Source organism: Cryptomeria japonica, chromosome 3, assembly GCF_030272615.1.
Source record: "Cryptomeria japonica chromosome 3, Sugi_1.0, whole genome shotgun sequence".
In the NCBI taxonomy this organism is placed as follows: Eukaryota; Viridiplantae; Streptophyta; class Pinopsida; order Cupressales; family Cupressaceae; genus Cryptomeria; species Cryptomeria japonica.
The window spans coordinates 606782253-606802729 of record NC_081407.1 but is presented as its reverse complement, the minus strand read 5'-3'; the positions used below and the strand labels follow the sequence as shown (position 1 = coordinate 606802729).

Here is a 20477-nt window from a genome sequence, read left to right as displayed (position 1 = left end):
AGGCAAAATTGTATTAGAGATATGTACCTCTTGAAGATACAAAAGTGCAGTCATGAGAAGAACAAGTGCTTTGTGATAAAACTGATAGGATGAAAAAAAAAAAAAACTAAAGCAGAGCAAGTCGGCTAAGGAGCATTAATGAATTAACAAACCGATTTCACCTTTTTGGCGCCAAAAGCAATTTTGAAATTTTAATGAGAAAGTCGGCAAGGTTGAAGGAAAATACAATTGATTTTATTCAAGTCGGCTTTCATCTAGAGAGCACATCTCCCCATGAAGGCGCCTAGGCATAAAGGAGGGTTGATCCTTGATCACTTATCATTCATGAAGGCAAATTTAAGAGCAGACTAAAGGGGTGATTATCAACAGTTGGAAGGCGAATTCTAGATTTGACAAGTGCAAAAGGCGAATTTTATCTATTGATCTAGTGATGAAGGTGAACTCCCAAGGCATGATAATGATCTTTACTAGTCATATTCCAAGCCTATACCTTGTGCAATAGAAGCAGATTAATGAGCGAAATCTTTCAGCAGTGAAGAAACAAATTCCAGATTTATCAACAATCTTCACAATTTTGAATTCGCCAAGGCATTTTTCTTAAGGACAAATCTGTAGATAAATTGGTGATTGGAGAGATAAAATTCAGATTTGAGAGGGCGAATTTAAAGAATACCGATCCTTCTAAGGAGACTCTTAACATATTTAAGGTGCAGGTCTGAATCGTTTAAGGGAGCTATCATGTGAAAACATCACTTGGAAGGGAGGCGAATTCAACAACAACTCACTATTTACCCATCTTTCCAGGTTCATTTCTTTCAAATCTCAAGATCAAGTTTGAGGTGACAAATGGCGGCCCCAAAGGCGAGCGGATCCACTACTCAACAAGCCTTAATCAAAGAAGATCAAAGGAGTGGAGACTTGGAGACAAAGATCATGTCCAAGTGGAGCAACGTCGGAGACACCAACCTAGCAAACTTCAATGTGAAGAAATTTCGTGAAGCATCCTATATCGGCAAGCCATCACCCATAGCCAAGAGGATAATTGAGAGTGGAATCATTAAAGAAATAGGTTTCCCTCCTGCAGTCAGGTGTCATGAGCTAATGATCGAATGTGCCAAGCACTATGATTCACATTCAAGGACGATTGTGGCCAAGGATGGGACTATCCTCGCTTATCTCTCGGAGGGAGCTATAAGTGAAGCTTTTCATCTCCCTGAGCAGAGGGATATGATCTACAAGAGTCTAGAAGGAGCCAAGTCTATCTACGAAGATGATCCTGATACTTGTCTGAATTTCATCAATAAGAATTGGTTGCTCAAGAGTAGGCCTCACTTGAATAAGATACCCAATGTACCTCACAAAATTGATTTCCAAGAAGAATTCAGAGACTTGATAACCATGCTTAATCGAGTTGTAGGTGCTTCTCAAGCCTTCTTTTTCGACAAGTGGATGTTTTTCTTTATACAAGTGATCATACAAGGGAAAGGGATGTTCAACTGGGCCAGAATTATCAGTAATAACCTAGATGTGCAGTTGAGGAGGTTAGTTCCTGCTAAACCATTCCACATAAGCTCATATGCTATATATTATTTAGCGAGATGCTATGAGTATGCAGGACTACCACATAGAGGCATTGTTGGGAGAGGGCCTGGAGAGATAAGAGTATGTGATTCCTATGCCCAATTACATCATCCACCTAAGAAGTACTACAAGATAGTCAATGATACTTTCGTTATGCATATCACTCGGATCCTACAAGGAGGAATTCATCAACGACTGTCTCCAGAAGCACAAGAGCTTGTGAAGAAACACGGTGCATGGTTCATTCAATTTCCTAAATTCACCTATATCAGAATTCATGGATGTCCCTCACCTCTCTACATGTTGCCAAGGTATCCTATGGACAAGATAATACTACTTGAGGTGACTTGACAGTTGGCAGCGTGTGCTAAGGCATCAAGGCATAAGCATGGGAATGGTATCCCTATACCTATTTCACTTGGAAATTCAATTGAAGTTTGTCGTAACTTTCAAGTAGCTGAAGATGTAGAAAAGGAGCTATCTCTCTACTCATTCACATCTTTTGCTTCGAGAGATAATTTTGATCCTTATGGTTATGTGGAGGAAATTGTTGGGAAGAAGTACAAGCATGTATTTCAAGTAAAAGACTTTTGGATGAATGTTGAGGATGATGTAGAGGTAAAGAAAAAGATGCACTCTCGATTATCCCTCAATCTCATCAGGAAATGTAAGATCTATAGAGTGGCAGATCATGCACAAGACAATGGCATATATCTTCATTCTTCCTATGAAAAAGAAGACAAAGAAGTGAAGATCGATTGGGATGAACAAGAAGTCGTAGACTTGAGAGCATTGATGGATCCAGTTTTGAGTTGTACTCGCAGATGGGTGGATGTCCAGCATCAAAAGTTGAAGGAACAAAACATAGCTATGGCATTCAACATGGAAACAAGAACGGAAGAAGGAGAGGCGAGTGCAAGTGAGAACACTTCTCATTCCAAGGGGTCGAAGAGAAAGGAGGAACCTGAAAAGAGAGTCATCCAAGAAGAAACAAAGAGTAAATCCTGATCATCCTCCTAGTGCTTCTTCTAGACATGAAAAAGAGATAGGTCAAGGAGAGGATCAAAGGGAGAAGGTACATGAGATGGATGAGTCCATGGAGTCCACAGTGCAAAATGATGGACAGGACAAAAGGAAGACACCTCAACAATCATCAAGTTAGTCTCTTCCTCTCCAAGTTTGTGATAATGAACAGCAAGAAGAAAGAAATGATGATGAAGCGACATCTCCTTTTAGAGGCGAGCAGTCATTGCCCAAGGAAATGCAAGTAAAAGAAGGAAAATCTTCCATTCCAGATTGGCTTAGAGAAAGACTTACAAGAGAAGTTGTAGTTGAAGAAGAAGAGCAAGTATTTGATTTGGAAAGTCTTCTAAGCCAGTCTCAAGAAGGAATTGAAAAGAGAGAAGCTACAAAGATATCTAAGGTGATAAGAGATGATACAGGCTCCAGGAAGATACAGATAGCTACACCAGCGGTGGACAAGTATGTTGATGAGATCATGGCAGAAGAATATAATTTGGAGACTTTTGATCTTGGTCCACTTACCTTCAAGCAAGCCATGGAAGATGCAACTGATTCAGTGAGGGCAGTTAATGATAAGCTAAAAGAAGAAATAGAAAAGAATAAGAGGTTGGAAAAGAGAGATTAATGCTTGGAGAAATTATTTTAGCCAACTTAATGAGCCATTGAGGCGACAGGATCCATAAGTCTTACCTTTGCAGGCACTCATGGATACAACTCATGGATACATGGATTGATAGATCCTACACAATATGATAGCCAAGGAATTTATAGGAGTTTTGACGAAGATACTGCACAAAGCCATCTGAGTTCTTGAGATAGTTCATGGTCTTGGTGTAATAGTCGATGCATTCACTCATACTAGAGACATCACTATCCCAGTACTACAAGTAGTAAGACGGACATCAAGACAAGTTTTGGCACGAGAAAGAGTAGCTGATGGTGAAACTCATAATTTCCTACAATGGTCAACTTTGCTCCAAATGAAGGAGGTTCTATTCAAGGACATCAATAGCAGGTGCAACCAAGTTGAGGACACTATCCATCCTATTCAAGACAAGGTGTTTGATGTACCATGTGTGATCCTTGATAGGAGGATAGAGATTGAGACAAATGTGGATATCCAAGAGTTGGAGAACAGAATCAAGATCATCTTTTGTAGAGAGGACAACACGATCACAAAAGAGTAGTGAGATCAAATGTATGCTACTATGTTCCTGATTGATAGAACAAAAGAGCTGGAGCACGGATGGGAGATGACTCGTCTTGTGGCCTTTGATGATGTCCTTCACTTGGAGGAACGAATGAAGAACTTGCTTGAGATTCCCATTGCAGAGATTGAAGGGATTATGTCCAAATTTATTGAATATGCCAGAAAGGAACAAGGAAAAGGGAACAAAATTCTAGATGAAAAATTGTTATGAAATGATGTGGCAATTCGATCCCTATTGGAGGATGCTTCCTCGTTATTCGTGCCAATTTCTATTGGCTATGTTATGATAATGTTTATCCAAATAGGGTTATTTTTGTAACAAACCCTAATTAGGGTTTAGGTGTCAAAATCTTAGCTCTTGTTCTTTAAATCTGGGCCATTTATTGTATTTGAGAATGCTATATAAGCTCTCACTCATTTCATTTGTGGGGTTAACAAGGAGAATAATAAGAGTGAATAGGAAAAGTTGGTAGAAAAGAAGAGAGTAGCAGTAGTGCAAATTTGGTGAAGAGAGAAAGTTGAGCAATTGTTGTTATATTTTGCTATGAGATTAATAAAACATTGAAGTTATGGTGTTTTATTGCAATTTTTGTGGCTTCTTGCATGGTTGTTCATCTTCTTGAATCACTTTATTGAAGATAGTATTTAGATGTTAAAGTTAGATTGAATGATGAAATGTTGTGTATGAACTATTGTGAAGCTCATAGTCCAAACCACTAGACTCTTATTGATTGTAATTGCGCCTTGTGTGGTCAAATGGAGATATTGAAATTGTTTAAAGTTCACTCATTACTTGAGTGTTGATATGCATCCTATTGATGGTATCTATGTTAATGAATGATTTGAAAAATCTTCAAATTCCCTTAGAAGATCGCACCGATTCCAGTAGAGTTGTTGTTCTATGGCGATACTGAAATTGGTAGAGTTTCACTAAGATTGCCCTCCATTTAGTCAGTCATAGGCCTAGTTGAGTATAGTCCTCTCTAATCCCTTATCTTCTGTTCTTTTTTTGAAACATCGGTTAGTATTAGCCTATTAGGAAAATCTTGTTCATCATTGGTCAAGTAGCTGCAAGAACCGACTTTCATAGAAAGTACGTAAGGCCCCTTGATGAAACAACAAATGCTGGTGCTTATCCACACGTAGAGAACCTACATACCAGAACCTTGGAGTTGCCTCGATTGATCCTTAGGTGAAATATTTAGCATTCAGGGAAACTTTGTTCAAGAGAGGATGAGATGCCTATGGGTATTTTATTCTGTGTTTGATTGTGTATAAAAAACACATCAACATGAAGCCACTTCAAAACTTGAAGGCTCGGATTCAATAATATGATTCATTAAAGCAACATATGCTGCAAACTTATGGGGTCTCTTACTTTCTTTGAAAGTACCATGAGGGGCTGAATATTTTTCAGCCTCTTGCGTAGTATGCCTGGCCCACAAAGGTCTCTTCTTGTCACATGAAACATTACTTGGTTTGGCAGAGGTATCTATAGGATCAATAGGATGAATAGGATCTTCTAATTCAAGAGTCTCCCTCTGAATCTCAGAAGGGGAATCAGGGGCAGCAGTATCCATATCTTGAAAAATCTCATGATCTTCTCTATCAATTTCCATAGAAGTCCCTTTAGATCTTTTGCAAGCTACATCTTCTTGAAATGAAACATTTATGTTGATTTCAATATGCTTTTGACCCAAAATGTAGACTTTGTAAGCTTTAGAAGATTTACTTTAACCAACAGAAATTGTTGTCTTACTTGAAGGTTCTAACTTAGACCTTTTATCCTTAGGTACATGAATGTAAACTGGACACCCAAAAATTTTGAGATGACTAACTTCTGGTTTAATACCTGAGAATGCTTCTTCAGGAGTCATATTGTCTAGAATTTTTGGAGGATTACAATTCTAAACATAAACAACTGTCCTGCAAGCTTCTGCCCAAAGAAATATTTGAAGGCCTTGATCATGGATCATGGCTTTCGCTGCCTCAACAATAGACCTGTTCTTTCTTTCAGCGATTCCATTTTGTTGAGGATTATAAGGGACACAAAACTCCCTCTTAATCCTAGCTTCAATACAAATTTTTTGAAACAAACCATAAGTATATTCACCCCCATTGTCAGATCTTAAAACTTTGATCCTCTTATTAGACAAATTCTCTACTTGAGCTTTGAATTCTTTAAATCTAGACAACACTTCATCAGATTCTTTAGATTTCAAAAAGTAAATCCATGTCTTACGAGAGAAGTCATCAATGAAAGTAACATGGTACCAAAAACCACTTAAAGAAGCAATAGACATAGGACCGCAAAAGTCAAAATGAATCAGCTCTAGAATTTCTTTTGCTCTACTTTCACTAGAGTGAAAAGGACTTTTAATGTTCTTACCTAGAGCACATCCTTTGCAGACACCATCATGATTTTGATTAAGCTTAGGAAGACCAATGACCATCTTCTCCATGGAGGAAAGAGTTCTGAAATTTAGATGAGCAAATCTTTTATGCCACAGCTCATTAGAAGTCATGGAATCATGTGCTAAGGCATGAATAGGATGGGCTGAAAGTCTATATAAACTCTCATGACGAACACCAATTTCACGAGATGTCTTAATGTGACTGTTCTTCTTCCATGCAAGAACTTTGCCTTAAGCAAATGCAATTCGATATCCTTTATCTTCCAACGCTGAAATAGAAATCAGATTTCTCTTGATTCCAGGAACAAATAACACATCACTCAAATGAAGAGGAATTCCTGAATCTAAATGAAAGGATGTAGTTCTAGCTCCTTTTACAGAATAACTGGCATCATCACCCATGATAACATGCAAATGATAATCCTTTTCAATCAGATTAGAGAGATGTTCACGATATCCAGTAATATGGTGAGAAGCTCCACTGTCAATCAGCCAAGTATAACTATCAGAGGGAACATTACTTGAAAGGATAGAAATAAATAAGAAACCCTTTGAATTTTCACTTGATTCTCTATGAGGAGAAGCATTTTCAACATTTGAGGCGACAACTTGATGCTTGGGTCTCGAAGGACACTCTCTAGCAAAGTGACCAAATTTGTCACATCTGAAACATTGAACTCTAGAGAGATCCTTTCTCTTCTTAGGTTCAAGAGCTGAATTAGAATTCCTATCTCTATTCCTCTTGAAATTTCCTTTCCTTCCTTTTCTTTTAGAAGTATGGGCAGCAAGAACATGATCTTCTTCATGGTGAGATTTTTGCCCAATTCCTCTCGCCTCCAATCTACATTCTTCTTGAACGCAATCAGTTCTCAACTGATTAAACTTGGGTAGTTCATTTCTTCCACTAATACCTTGAATGAAAGATTCCCAAGAGCGAGGAAGGCCATTCATGGCTAGCATAACCAGGTTTTTATCCTCAATAGAATCTCCAATAGCATTGAGCGGATCCTTCAATTCTGTAAACTTCATGAAGAAAGAAACAATAGATTCACCTCTACCCATTTTGATATGAAGGAGTTGATGTCTCAAGGCTAGAGCTCTACTAGTGCTGTTGAATTCATACAAACTTTGAAGGCACTCTTATATCTCTTTGGCTGAATCTAACTTGGATATAACAGGTACCAGATGATCCTTAACAGAATCAATTAGAATCTTTCTTGCCAAGAAATTTGTCTTTCTCCATTGTGCTTTCTCAAAATCATTAGACGGTCCATCTACAACAAACTTCATGTAGTTAAGAAGATCATTCTCTTCAAGCACAATAAGGACTCTGAATTTCCATGAGATATAATTAGCTGCACCATCCAACCCGTCTTCAACTTTGAGTCCATTCACCATTGTTGACTACTGAAATAACAAACTAAGCTAAGCAAAGATTATTTCAAAGCTAAGCAATCTAGTTCTGGATCTTTTCTTTAGACCCGCTCTGATACCATGTTAAATTTAGAACCAGAAAGATTAAAACTCAGAAATCTGAAACTAGAGCTCACACAAGAACACAAAACACATAAATCTTATCTTGGGAAAACCCTCCATTTGAGGGTGAAAAACCCAGCCACACCAAAATTAACTTTTATTGAAGACTCCAAATTTGAATACAAAGAGAAGAAGCCAAAATTATCTGAGACAACTGAAGGCTTCTATCACTAGCATAAACTCCTCCTACAATATGAAAGATAATCGAGCACCAATTGTATACCAAGTGCAGATATCAGAATACTGAAAAGATAATTGGAATGCTGAATATAAAACAAAAAAAAAACTCTTCTCGGGTATGAACACGTTTGCAAATAGAACTTCACGATTCAATCAATAACTCTTCGCAACACCTCACATAGAATAGGCATGGCATGAAATATAACCAGAGATGCTGCGGAAGACCTCAACTTAATATAGAGAACAGAATCAGAATGTCTGATACAGATGTGAGGACGCACAGGAAGATATCGTCCAGCCAAAAATTAACTTCTTCATGAGTGAACTCTTAAATATATTGTATCCCCTGAACTTTATGAGCCCGAGACACATAACAAAACACCCGAAAAGAAGAAGTCTGACGCAACATATCTCCCGACGGTAGAAGATGGAAAGCCACACATTAAGGAATAATCGACAGTTAAATAATCGTCAGTTACACTATAGTTACCGATACTCCTTCAGCATTCCATAAATTACAACGAACACAGAGCTCAAAGAGTTGAGCGAAATAGAAGAGATTCACACTCATCACGGGTAATATGTAGTCTCGTGAAGCTACAACATTAACATTTAGTTCTTTAACAATTAACCAGGTATCAACACGTGTGGAAAAATCGATGTAATCTATGAGACATATCTAGGAAACTTCCAATTTTCAAGCGTTGTTTTTGTTAATTTTAAGGCAATTAGGTGTTAATTTGATCAATAATCAGATTATGTATAAATAATGACAGTAATAAAACACAGTAAAATAAGAACAGTAACAACAATAAACACAAGACACCAATACCTTGGGAAAACCTCCCTCTTGGAGGTGAAAAACCCAGCCTCAAACTTTAAGATGTATTATATCCTAAGTTACCGGTTCGGGTTCGAAGAACCCGGTATGCCGGTACGGCAAAATTTTGAAAAGGGGTTTGGGTTCGTTTGGGTTCGTTAGTACAAAAACATGTAAATTATATATATATGCAGCCTATAAGCATGAATTAAGATTAGCATGTCACATAGCATCATATAAACAACAAAAGCAACATAAACTTGTAATCATAGCATCATGATCATACCATAACAGCATCATATACATCAAGTTTAATATCAAAGTGATAAAATATTCAAGTATCATTGTTTCAATTTTCAACAATTTAAAGTTTGATCATCAAATGGATTCTCTAATGGGGGTTTGGGGCAATGCCCCCAATGGGGTCAAGGGGCAGTGCCCCTTGCGGGGGTCTGTGGGCAGCGCACCCAGTGGGGTCAAGGGGCAGAGCCCCTTGCGGGGTCGAGGGGCAGCGCCCCTCGCAGGGTTCCGGGGCAGCGCCCAAGGCGCGCTCCCAAATTACAACCTTCAAACCCACACGGAACTCCATGGCGTGCATCAATTTTCTGCTTTTTTAAGACGTTAGGAACAAGGCCAAAGAAGTCAAAATTCTGATCAAGGTGTATTCTCCCGTACAGGAATTGTTTTTTCTGACTTGTTCTTTTGTACAGACTTGTGCTTCTCTCTTGGTTGTACGATGCATAGGTGTGTGGCTTGAGACATAGGGTCATTTTAATTTTTTATGTGGTGGAATTCAAAAAAAAAAAAATTGCAAAAAAAAAATCCATTTTTGGGCTGTCAGACCTCTGGGTCCTTTTGGGTTCGCCCTGGTTCGAACCAAGCCTGTGAACCACTAACCCTGTCCGAACCACAAGCGAACCAGACCCGAACCCCGAACCAGGACTGTACCGGACCAGTACCAGGGGTCTAGGGGGCCGAACCTGGTAACTCAGATTATATCAATGGTAGGCAATTACAATGTAAGTGACTTATCTCTGATTGCTGTTCTAACAGCAAGTTGCCATAATGATAGATGTTGCAGACTGAATCAGAAACTTGACAGCTTGGTAAGCCCTTGGAGTTCGCCAAAATGCAGACCAATCAGAAGGTGTCTTTAATCAGAATCTTGACAGCTTGGTAAGCCCTTGAAGTTCGCCAAAATGTAGACCAATCAGAATCGTTAAGGATAGCAGAGATAAATTGCATAAAATGGAAGAGCAGATCGCTGTATGCAAGTGTGATGATTGTCTTTGTTCATCTTGAAATTGATATGTATATATACCCTTCTTTGGCGGTGGATTACCTTAGGTCGGCTTGCATTAAATATTAATTATTATTAATTAACATTTACCACATTGGACATTGGTCCAGTCCAATCTCTTTAGCACGTTACATTTTAGGGCCCAGCCCTATTACATATGAATTTCCTTTCACACGTCACATTTGGGTCTAGCCCAATAATAGTCACATAAAAAATAATGCATGCAAGTTCGATTTTTTTTTCATAATCCGAACTTAGCTAATATTTTCAACAGTTTTTGGGAGTTGTATAGGGATGTTAGGATATTCCATCTAAAGTATTCCAACATTTGTAGATATTACTATATGTCTTTGAGATTGTTGAGGGATAGGATGTATAAGCAACTAATCATTAAATGTGAAATTGAGAATAAATGAAATGAAAATTGCAAAATGCAGAAAGATAGCACAATGCACAATATGAGCATAGAATCAGAACAAAACTAAGAATTATAAACAATGTTTAAAACTATTTATTTTGATAGTGTTAAGTTGATATGCTCTTTGATTTAATGCTGGAATGTATATTGCTTGCTTGGACAACATCTACTTGCTCAAAACTGGAATTGAGAGTCTTATAAAATGGGAGATTTGATGTCAATTTATAAGATTTTGAGATGGATGAATGGCTAGGATTCCAATCTTAGATCAAGAGTTTATCCTATTAAAGGTGGCATGGATGTGGTGGGTGGTAGCTATTATTAGTTATTTTTTGTGTTCCACAATGTTTGGGAATGAGGACAGGGATGTGGATGGCGTCCCAGGGCCATTTTTGGGGACAGCAGGTGGATGGCAATATATATGAATTTTTCATATATATATTATATATAATGAGAGATTACTCAAATTGCTACACATAAAATTGCAACTTTACATTTAAACCAGTAGCAGGACAGCACTAACAATAGTATGACAGTAGAGATAGGGGGAGATGCCCAAATTTAATCATGACAGCAATATAACAACAGTAAAATTTAATCATCAGAGCAATACACCAATAGTATTTCAAAAGTAGCCCGTTAAGGGGCAGGGCTGGGTTCAATCTAGCATTTCTTTTCAAGCTAAGGAGTAGTGGGTGAGACCTTCAAAGGGATGGTGGAAGATTAATTTTGATGTAGCCTCTAAAGGAAATCCTGGACCATCTGGGGCAGGGTTCATTGTTAGGGATTGGAAGGGGGATGTGGTGGCACTAGGTGCACAAAAACTTGAACCGGGAACAAATAATATAGGTGAAGCATCAACAACATTGATAGTAGTCAGAATTGGGAAGAAATTGGGAGCCAGGAGGTTGCACTTGGAGGGAGATTCATTGATCATTATTCAAGCTATTATGAAGGGCTAATATAAAAGCTCGACACTTACAAAATTCAATTTTCAGTATAATGGAGGAGTGGAATTGTTTTGAAGATTATCAATTTAGTCATGTTAGAAGAACGGGTAACTTGGAGGCGGACATTCTTTCTAAATGGGCTTTATCTTTTGATGAGATTGGTGAACTTAGGTTTGAAGACCTTCTGTAGATTATAATTGATGAAATCTAAATATTAAAGAGAGCTAATGATTATTTATTTTTTGAATTGCAAGGACCGTAGATGTGAGGTGGTAAGTGGCGCTGGGCATTAAAACTTGTAGGAGCATTTATGAAGGACGCTGAGTTGATTGAATGCACGATTAAATGCATGTCCTATCACTACATCACTGTCTTTTTCGAGTTTATGGTGGAGAAAGGTAGCTTTCTTTGTAGGATATTTTTTTGTAGAAGCGGAGTTGAGTGGTGTGGAGAAAGGTGGTGGAGTGGAGCGGGTAGACGATATGGGGGCAAACTCCACTCTACGAACAAAAAAGCAGTTGTGTCCGTTCTATGGGGACTTGAGGAAGAAGAGGTTGAGAGGAATTTTCAGCTTCTTGGATGAGCTTCTAACACAGTGTTTTTTCCTCATTGTGGGCAAAGCTTTTGACTGGGTGAAGCACATGTATAAAACGAGGATGGATATTTACTCATTGATTATGGCGTGGGGTTTGGAAGTTGGAGAGGATGTGGGTACGGTGAGGCGGTTGATGGAAACTATAGTCCACAAGGATTTCCTGGATGGGATGGAATCATTTCTGGAATGGGCTATTCTTGGAGAAGGATTCGATGTTGGGGAAGGATTTGAGGTTGGTGGACAGGGTGTTAGGGCAGGGTTGATCCTTTTTGTGAGGTGGCTGCAAGGACTGTGTAAAATGTACTGCCGAGCCAAGGCAAAGCATGGCTGGGAGGCGTTGAAACTTCTAGTGGAAATAAAAGAACTGGAGGTAGTAATCGAAATTGCCAAGGTTGAAGTAGAGGGTGTGGGGAGGAGAGTGTTGCGCCCGAGGAAGCGGAGAGAGACAAAGGGGAAGAAGCCCGAAGGTGAATTGAGTTCCTTGAAGAAGAAGAAATAATTATTAGGTACAATTTCAGTTAGTTTGTGTTCTGTTTTGTCTTGATGGGTTTATCCATCTTTTTGTATCTCGTCTAGTTTGTATAGAAGCCGGATGAAGGGTGAGTTTTTGATGTAGAAGCTATAGTGTCAGTGAATGAGCATTTTGAAAAAGCTCACGATAGGAGTAGGTGGGATGTCTTATTTTTGGCTTACTGTGAACTCTTTGGAAAGTTGCCTGATTGGTCATGTATTACTCTTTTCAAAAATTAATAAAATATAAAATTATTACAAAGTGAAAAAAAATAGTATTTCAAAAGTTTAATAGTACTGTAATCATGAAAATAGCATAACAATAATCTATTATATAACAACAATATTTGATCTTTTAATTTATAAAGTTTAGAAAATAAAATTAATAATTATTAAAGTTTATACTTAAGTATCAAACTTAAAAATAAAACTACGCCTCATCTGGGCTATCAATATCAAAAGACTTAAAGAGTCACATTTAGTTTCGAGTTGAATTTGTGGTTCATCTAATGGAATCGAGACCAATCTTGGTTGCTTCTTCTCATTTATTTGCCAGACATCCTGGATCAACGTCCCAATACGTTGCTGGTGTTTGTCGATACTGAATAGTCTATCTGATCTTGTAGTCTCTAAATACTATAAACTGCAACTAGCTTTTTTGCTTGTTTAGAGGGAAGCTGGTTACTCTTAATTGAGTGGATGAAGCCATAGGTAGACCGATTTCTCTCTGCAACAGAGGAAACTAAAAATTTATGAGAGTAGACAAATAGCAAGTTGTTTCAATTCTGGTGTGTCCTTCCCATGAACTTTCCACCATCCAATGAGTTTTTTTGTGCAATAGTGGCTCTATCCATTCTAGCCTTTGGTTAGCTAAATGTAGGACCCCGAAATCGGAAAATTGAAGCCAGTGCTCTCGAAGTATGGTTGCCTCCTCATTGCTATACATCTTATCCATTACCTCATCATCTTTAGAAGGAAGAATTCAACTAGCTTTAGGTGCATACCACTTGGGATTAAGAGTATAGGTAGCTAAATGAAGAGGGGTGTTCATTGTGTTGCATGGTAATTGTTGTCGCTTCTCACTGTTCCATTACAAATGAGCTGCACTTTGTTCTGGCACAGGCTTTCCTGTTATGTAGGCATATAATTGTCTGCAAGATGTTTGTACCCTGCATATCTTCTCTTTGGCTTCACATGCTCTATTGAGCAAACTTACATTCATAATTTGAATAAAAAATATGCTTCCTGAAAATATCTGAGATTCGCAAACTGTAACAACAAATAAAATGCCTGAATAGGAAATGAAATACCAAGATGATAAACACTACAAATTAAACATCAAACATCACTTGGAATGGGCATGATTATCCGTATCACATCTGTCCAAATTAAGAGGTGGCCCCAAATTTGAATTTGGATGTGTTGGTGACAATAATACTAATTTAACCTAAATCATAATTTATAAAATTTGAAAACTAGATATTTTGAATTATACAGTGCTTTGCAAATTTTTGTTTATTTTTTTCTGATTACACACTTAACATTGATATTATGGTAAGTCCTCATTATATTTTTTGGCATTTCCTGTACCTGTACCAATTTCTTGGCATTTAAGTTATTTTTTAATCGAATTGTTGTTTACTTGCAGGAAGTGGTAAGACAACTCTGTTGCACCGCCTTGTTGCACACACAAAGATGTCTGGAATCCGAGGATATGTTCTGAACCTGGACCCTGCAGTAATGACACTACCTTTTGGTGCTAATATTGATATCCGGGACACTGTTAAGTACAAGGAAGTTATGAAGGAGTTCAATCTAGGTCCGAATGGTGGAATTCTGACATCCTTGAACTTATTTGCAACCAAATTTGACGAGGTAAGATTGCTTTGAGCATCCTCACCAATACACATCATTTTAAAATTTATTTAGATTAAGTTTAACTTTATGCTTAATTATAAGCTATATTTTGGTAAAGGTTGCAGAGAATTCTCTGTTTGTATCTTGCTATTAGTTATTTTGGAGGACTTTTTATTTTGCCAGTTACTCTCTTGTAAATTTTTAAATACTAGAGCACACAGTTTTTAATTCAAATCTGAACCTACAGTACATATTCCATATTTTTGTGTAATGGTTTTTTTTGAGGACTATACACTACTGTTTCAATAAATACCTGAGTTTTCCCTGATAAATAAAACCAAATATTAGTTTTACTTAATTAAACCAGCATAATTAAATCCTAATTAAATCTGACATACATTTAATAAGATATCGATGAAAATAAATTACTATTACCATAAGTGCAACATTTAACATAAGATAATTAACATGCATACGCAAGAAAGATAATAACAAAGTAAAGGTAAACTAGATGTCGATGTGCATGCAGAAACTAAGAAATAATCATGATAATTGGAAGATTATTGCAAACCCATAGTTAGTGTGCAGGTAATTAAAGTAAAGTTAGAAAACTTAGATAAGCATCAACATAACCAATCATCCTAAGCATTCATGAAATGAAAGATAGAAAACTAAGCACGAAAACACATAAAGTAATGAGTCATGCACATGATAGACACATGCTAGTGTTGGCAATTGCCACTCATCCGGTGGCTTCTGATGGTTTATTATTGGTTTATGTTTGTCATTGATGGCAACTCTTCATGAGATTCCCATCCGGTAATCACGGATCTTGATTTCCGGAAGAGGATGTCAACCGGTAGCTAGTTAACCGGTATTTTAGGAAGAATTGAGTAGTTTTGGTCTGGAAGGTTTATGGTGATTGCGGAGCTATGAATCGTGTATGGGTTGATTGAGCCGACATAGAGACATCATTTTATTGTTGTTTTGGTGATCTACATTTATCTTTGGTGATCCGGTCAACCCGACATGACTACACATTACATTAGCAGGTCGACATGGTAAATGATCTATTTTGTGATTGTGGATATATAAGACCGGTGTCGATGATCTTTTTGGTGAAGGATATGATTGTATGCGAGCGACTGGTGATCGAGAATCCGTTTTGGCGCAGTTTCACGTGCGCATTCTTGATCCGGTAGTTGACTGAGACAATGAACAGGGCAGAATAGAGCAGAACAACAGAGGTGATTCAGTTGGTGTATTTGGCACTTAACCGGAACTCATCCAAGCATTGTAGATGCCATTTTGGAGTTCATTTGTAGTAATTCACCACTGTAATTAATCAGTAAGGTAGTGAGCCTTTCGGGGTTGTAGCCCTTATTGTATTTGAGTAGTGAGCTCTAGGCAGTGTGCTTGAATGCTTGTGCATTCCCCATATTGTTATATTGTTTTGCTACTGGCCATAGTGGAATAATATTTTGGGTTCAAATCCCACCGTGGTTTTTCCCATTTGGGTTTTGTTGACGTGTATTTTGTACACCATCATACACAGAATAAAATACCTAAGGGTATCTTATCCTCTCTTGAATAAAGCCTCTAACTGCTGAAGATTCGCATGAAGGATCAGTTAGGATGACTCCAAGGTTCCTTTTGGTAGGGTCTCTACATGTGGACAAGCTCCAGTGGTATGATGTGATTTGCTGGAATCACAAGGGGACTTACATTGAACTTCCGATCTGCTTTGCTGGACACAGGCTCTGACTAACTTAGATTAAAAAAATGGAAAAAGGATAAGGGCGAAGAGAGGATCTAATCCTAATACGAAGAATGTAGGAGCAATGACTTGATTTTTGGTGAAACTCTAACTAGATCTTGTTTTGACATCAATGGAACATCTACACAAGACTAGTGCGATCTTCTAAGGGAGCTTTATGATGTTCAAATCATCACCGCAGGCATAGATACCATCCAAGTTGATGCATATCAATGAAGAGGCGACAAATTGAAATTGAGCTTAAGCTGAACGATTCCAGTCGACTACACAAGGCAAATTTGCAATCAACAAACTGCTAGTAGTATGGATGTACGAATTCCACCATCAATCAATCACATTCCCTCCATTCATTTAATCATCTACCATCTAAGATTGAAGACTCAACAAGAAACCATGCAAATTGCAAGAAAAACGACATATTTCACCATTACTTCAATGAAAATGGAGTTTGTTTACAATCAATGGCAACAATTTCTTGCCTTGTCCTCCTATTCTACTCTCTAACTACTTTCAACTATTTACAACTCTCTCTAATTCTATCTAAAATTCCACCTTTACAAAATGAAATGCCTGGGCTTATATAGTGCCCACAATACAATTTGATGGCTTAGATCAATTCAAGATCAATGGCCAAGATTTTACAATGAAAACCCTAATTAGGGTTTGTTACAACCATTACATAACATTTAATGCTTGACCAATGATAAAATTGTATTGCTTGGACACATGTCCCTTTTAGAAAAATCGACCAATGGATAGCCGGGGTAGGTACATCGGAGTTTGTGCCACCTTCCATGAGTTAAGTACATTGAATCTGGACATGCTGAGATGGACTTCACTGATTGGAGAAATGATGACTAGGACGCCACCTCATCTGACACTTGAAGCTTGCTAGATATTCAATTTGATGTCGTTGAGAGGCTATCTTTAATTAACTCTTGTTCTAACTCCTTTTGTCCTTGATGTGCAGGATGACGATGTACCTCGCCTTGGAACGCTGGATTGAAAGAGGTCGCCCATGTCTTGGCTTGATCGTCCTGGCGAAGACCGTCCTGGCGAAGACCGTCCTTGATCCGGCTTGATTTTCCTTGAAGAGACCTCCATTTGATGCCTACACAACATTTCAAAATTAGTACCATGATTTTGCAATACATAACATAAATTAGAGAGCAAATTTTAGGAAACTTAATGATAAGTCCTTTATTAATCATTTCCTAAAAAAGACTGAGCTAAGGAAAAACAAAATTTCAAAATCCGAAATTAAGGAAATGACGATCAACGTTCGAAATTAAAACAATAAATCCATATCGTCATACCTCTTTGAGAGCTTAACTCTAGAATGCAAAATAAAGGAATTCGCCTAGGCAAAATTTGAAATTCGATAGTCTTGATGTGATCTTCAAAAGAACGTTCCTCTTATCAACTTCGCCACCCTTCAAGTCTTGGACGTGATTTCCTCTTCAAGTTAGCAATTTCGCCATCTTTGATATGTCTTTGACGTCCTAGGCAACTTCGCTCAAATGGAAACTTCAAGTTCGCCTCAACAAATCCTCCTAGTCTCGCACCTTTGACGTGGTCTTCAATCCTTGACAAATTCGCTCCAACGAAGTCTCCAAGATATCGCACCACCTTTATTAGTAAACTCCAAATCGCACTTCTCCCTTGTCTTCCTTAATTCGCATGTAGAAGGATAAAATGATGATGTGAAAATGAAATCTTCCACTCCCCATATATAGCGCTTGGATTGCATTTATCCCTTAGGCCGACTTGAGGATATAAAACAATTTTTTAAATGATTTTTAAATGATTTAGCAAGGCCGACCTCCCTTTGTAGCGCTTCAAATTCGATTTTTATTAATTAATTAATTAATTATTAATGCCTTACGTTTTTAATTTGCAAATTTCGATTTTTAATAAAGGCAAAATAATTAATAAAAGATCAACGCCACATTAAATGCCAAATTAAATAGGATTTTCAATTTTTTATCGAACTTAGCATTTAAGGAAAATTTGAATTGCTTATTTGGCGCCAAAACTATGAAAATGAGAGGGACGTACCTCATCGCCCTGGTCCCTTGGAGAGGGACAGGAGCGATCCATGATTTTGTCTTGATTTTTGCATTTTTCACGTTCAACTCCTTCATCTCCACGTTCAACATTAATCATCATGATGAGCTCTTCGAATTTGATTGCCTTGCATGCGTTCATGAGTGTCTTTGGATGTTCATCGCCCTGGTCCTTGTCCAAAGGACAGGAGCGATCTTCAAATTTCCACGTTCAATATGCATCCTTTTATCTTCGATCTTCATTGTGATGTCCTCCAAACGTCGTCCCTTGCCTCGCTTAACCTCACCTTGCTTTGATCTTGAAGGAATATGAGTGCTCTTGATAGGATCGCCCTGGTCCTTGTCCAAAGGACAGGAGCGATGTGAGCTTTTTACCTTGATTAGCAATGTTTGGACGTTCAAAACTCTTGTATGTTATCTTCAAACGATGCCTTAGACCTTGCATTACCTTATGAAATCTTGTTCTTACGTAAATCTTGCACAAAATGACCAATGCATCTAACATCGCCCTGGTCCCTTGGAGAGGGACAGGAGCGATCTATGTCCTAGGATGCGAATTTCATCATTGTGACGACCTTTTAATGTTTGTGCTTGCTAAAGACGCCTTGAAATGTCCCTCGCCACCTTGTCTTGACTTGGATCGACCTCGAACTTGCATAGGAAGTAACATCACCATTGTATCGCCCTGGTCCCTTGGAGAGGGACAGGAGCGATCCTCCTTTTGTAGCCTTTATCTCACTTTGTCAGGTTCCAAGTTTATATTCAACGGACTCGTCCTTCTTCACTCCATTCGTTCATGCCTTGACATTGTTTGTAACCTTGCAAGAAAAGCAATTATATCAAAAATCGCTCTGGTCCCTTCCTGAGGGACAGGAGCGAACTAGACATTTAGGACCTTTGTGGACGTCCAAAAAATCTTCATTTTGTATTCAATGCGTTCATCTCATGTTTTTCCTTGTTTTTGAACGTAAACTTGCCTTGACCTTTGTCTGGATTTTGCATAATGAAGGAAATCGCTCTGGTCCCTGGGAGAGGGACGAGAGCTACAAGGTACCTCGCCCCGGTCCCTTGGAGAGGGACAGGAGCGATTTGGTCAATATAGGTCATTCTCCTTCATTTTTGCATCTCAAATTATATTCATTTCGCAAAACATCTTCCTTTGGACGTCCTCAAATCATTAAGTCATCAAAATCTTGCAAGGACAAGGCGAAATTGAATTTGTAGCTCCGGTCCTTCACTGAGGGACAGGGGCGATCTTTCCCCTGGAGGCATTTCTGTGCTCATGAAAATCTTCAATTTATATTCAATGGAAAGATCTCGTCGTTCTCCATTATTTCAAACGTAAAATTTGTCTGGACTCTGCAGGGACGATGAGATATTTGAAATTGAGCTCCCGTCCTTCACTGAGGGACAGGAGCGATTTTGCTCCAACAGGCCAAAATATCATGATTTTACACATTTTATCACTTCACAAGGCGAAAACAAATCATTTGAAATGCCTAGGATCAAAATTCAAAAAAGTCAAAATTTGGTCAAAAATATTCAATTGGACAAAAAATCACATTTCATCTTCAACACTTAGACAAATTTAAGCTCTGCATCAACATTCCAATTGAAAATTAGACCATTCTGGCGAATTCATTGCATTCAAAATTTGCATTCTAGAAAAGGAAATTCAAAAAGCTCCCAAAACCGACTGGATTCTGGTCCGAAAAGACGGTAATTAAAACCCTAAGGCTTGACCCTAAATCCAGACAACTAACAAACTAACAAAACCCTAGAAAAAGCAAAGCGAAAACGAACAAAACGAGCAAAAAAACATGGGTCCCCATTTGCAATGGGGCGATGTGTGAAAACGTCACAACAGGTTTCCACGTAAAAAATCCGTGTTATGATTTTGTGGTTGATTGTTTTATGTTCCTGCATTTCAATTTCATGTTTATGCTTCCGGCGGTTTAAAATTAAGTCTGAAAATTTGCTAACCGGTAGATTCCAATAGCTAGTAGGTTAGTGAGTTAGTGGTTTTCCTTACTTTCTCTTAGTTACATCTTAAAACTTTAAATCTGATAGGCAGTAACTCAACTATGATTACTGTAGCCACATTTTATTTACTTGAACAGGACAGCTGCAACCCACCAAGATGTTATGGTTAAAGATGCTAGGAAATGTTTAAGAGAAGCAAGTGCATGATATTGATGTCCTCGTGCACTTTGTTTAGCTTTCTGTGTTTCTTTGCTCCT

General features: G+C 38.1%; 1 protein-coding gene across 4 annotated transcripts in view; it reads left to right on the top strand.

The window, feature by feature from the left end:
• LOC131063961 (GPN-loop GTPase QQT2) overlaps positions 1-20477 on the top strand; it is a 63810-nt gene that overhangs the window by 27184 nt on the left and 16149 nt on the right. For 3 of the 4 annotated variants that reach the window (XM_057997985.2, XM_059218462.1, XM_059218463.1), the window contains one exon: positions 14186-14412. In XM_057997985.2, coding sequence (XP_057853968.1) covers positions 14233-14412 — 180 coding nt within the window. In that variant the 5' untranslated portion in view covers positions 14186-14232. The remainder of the gene's footprint in view (positions 1-14185; positions 14413-20477) is intronic. The other variant, XM_057997970.2, reaches the window with a different exon arrangement.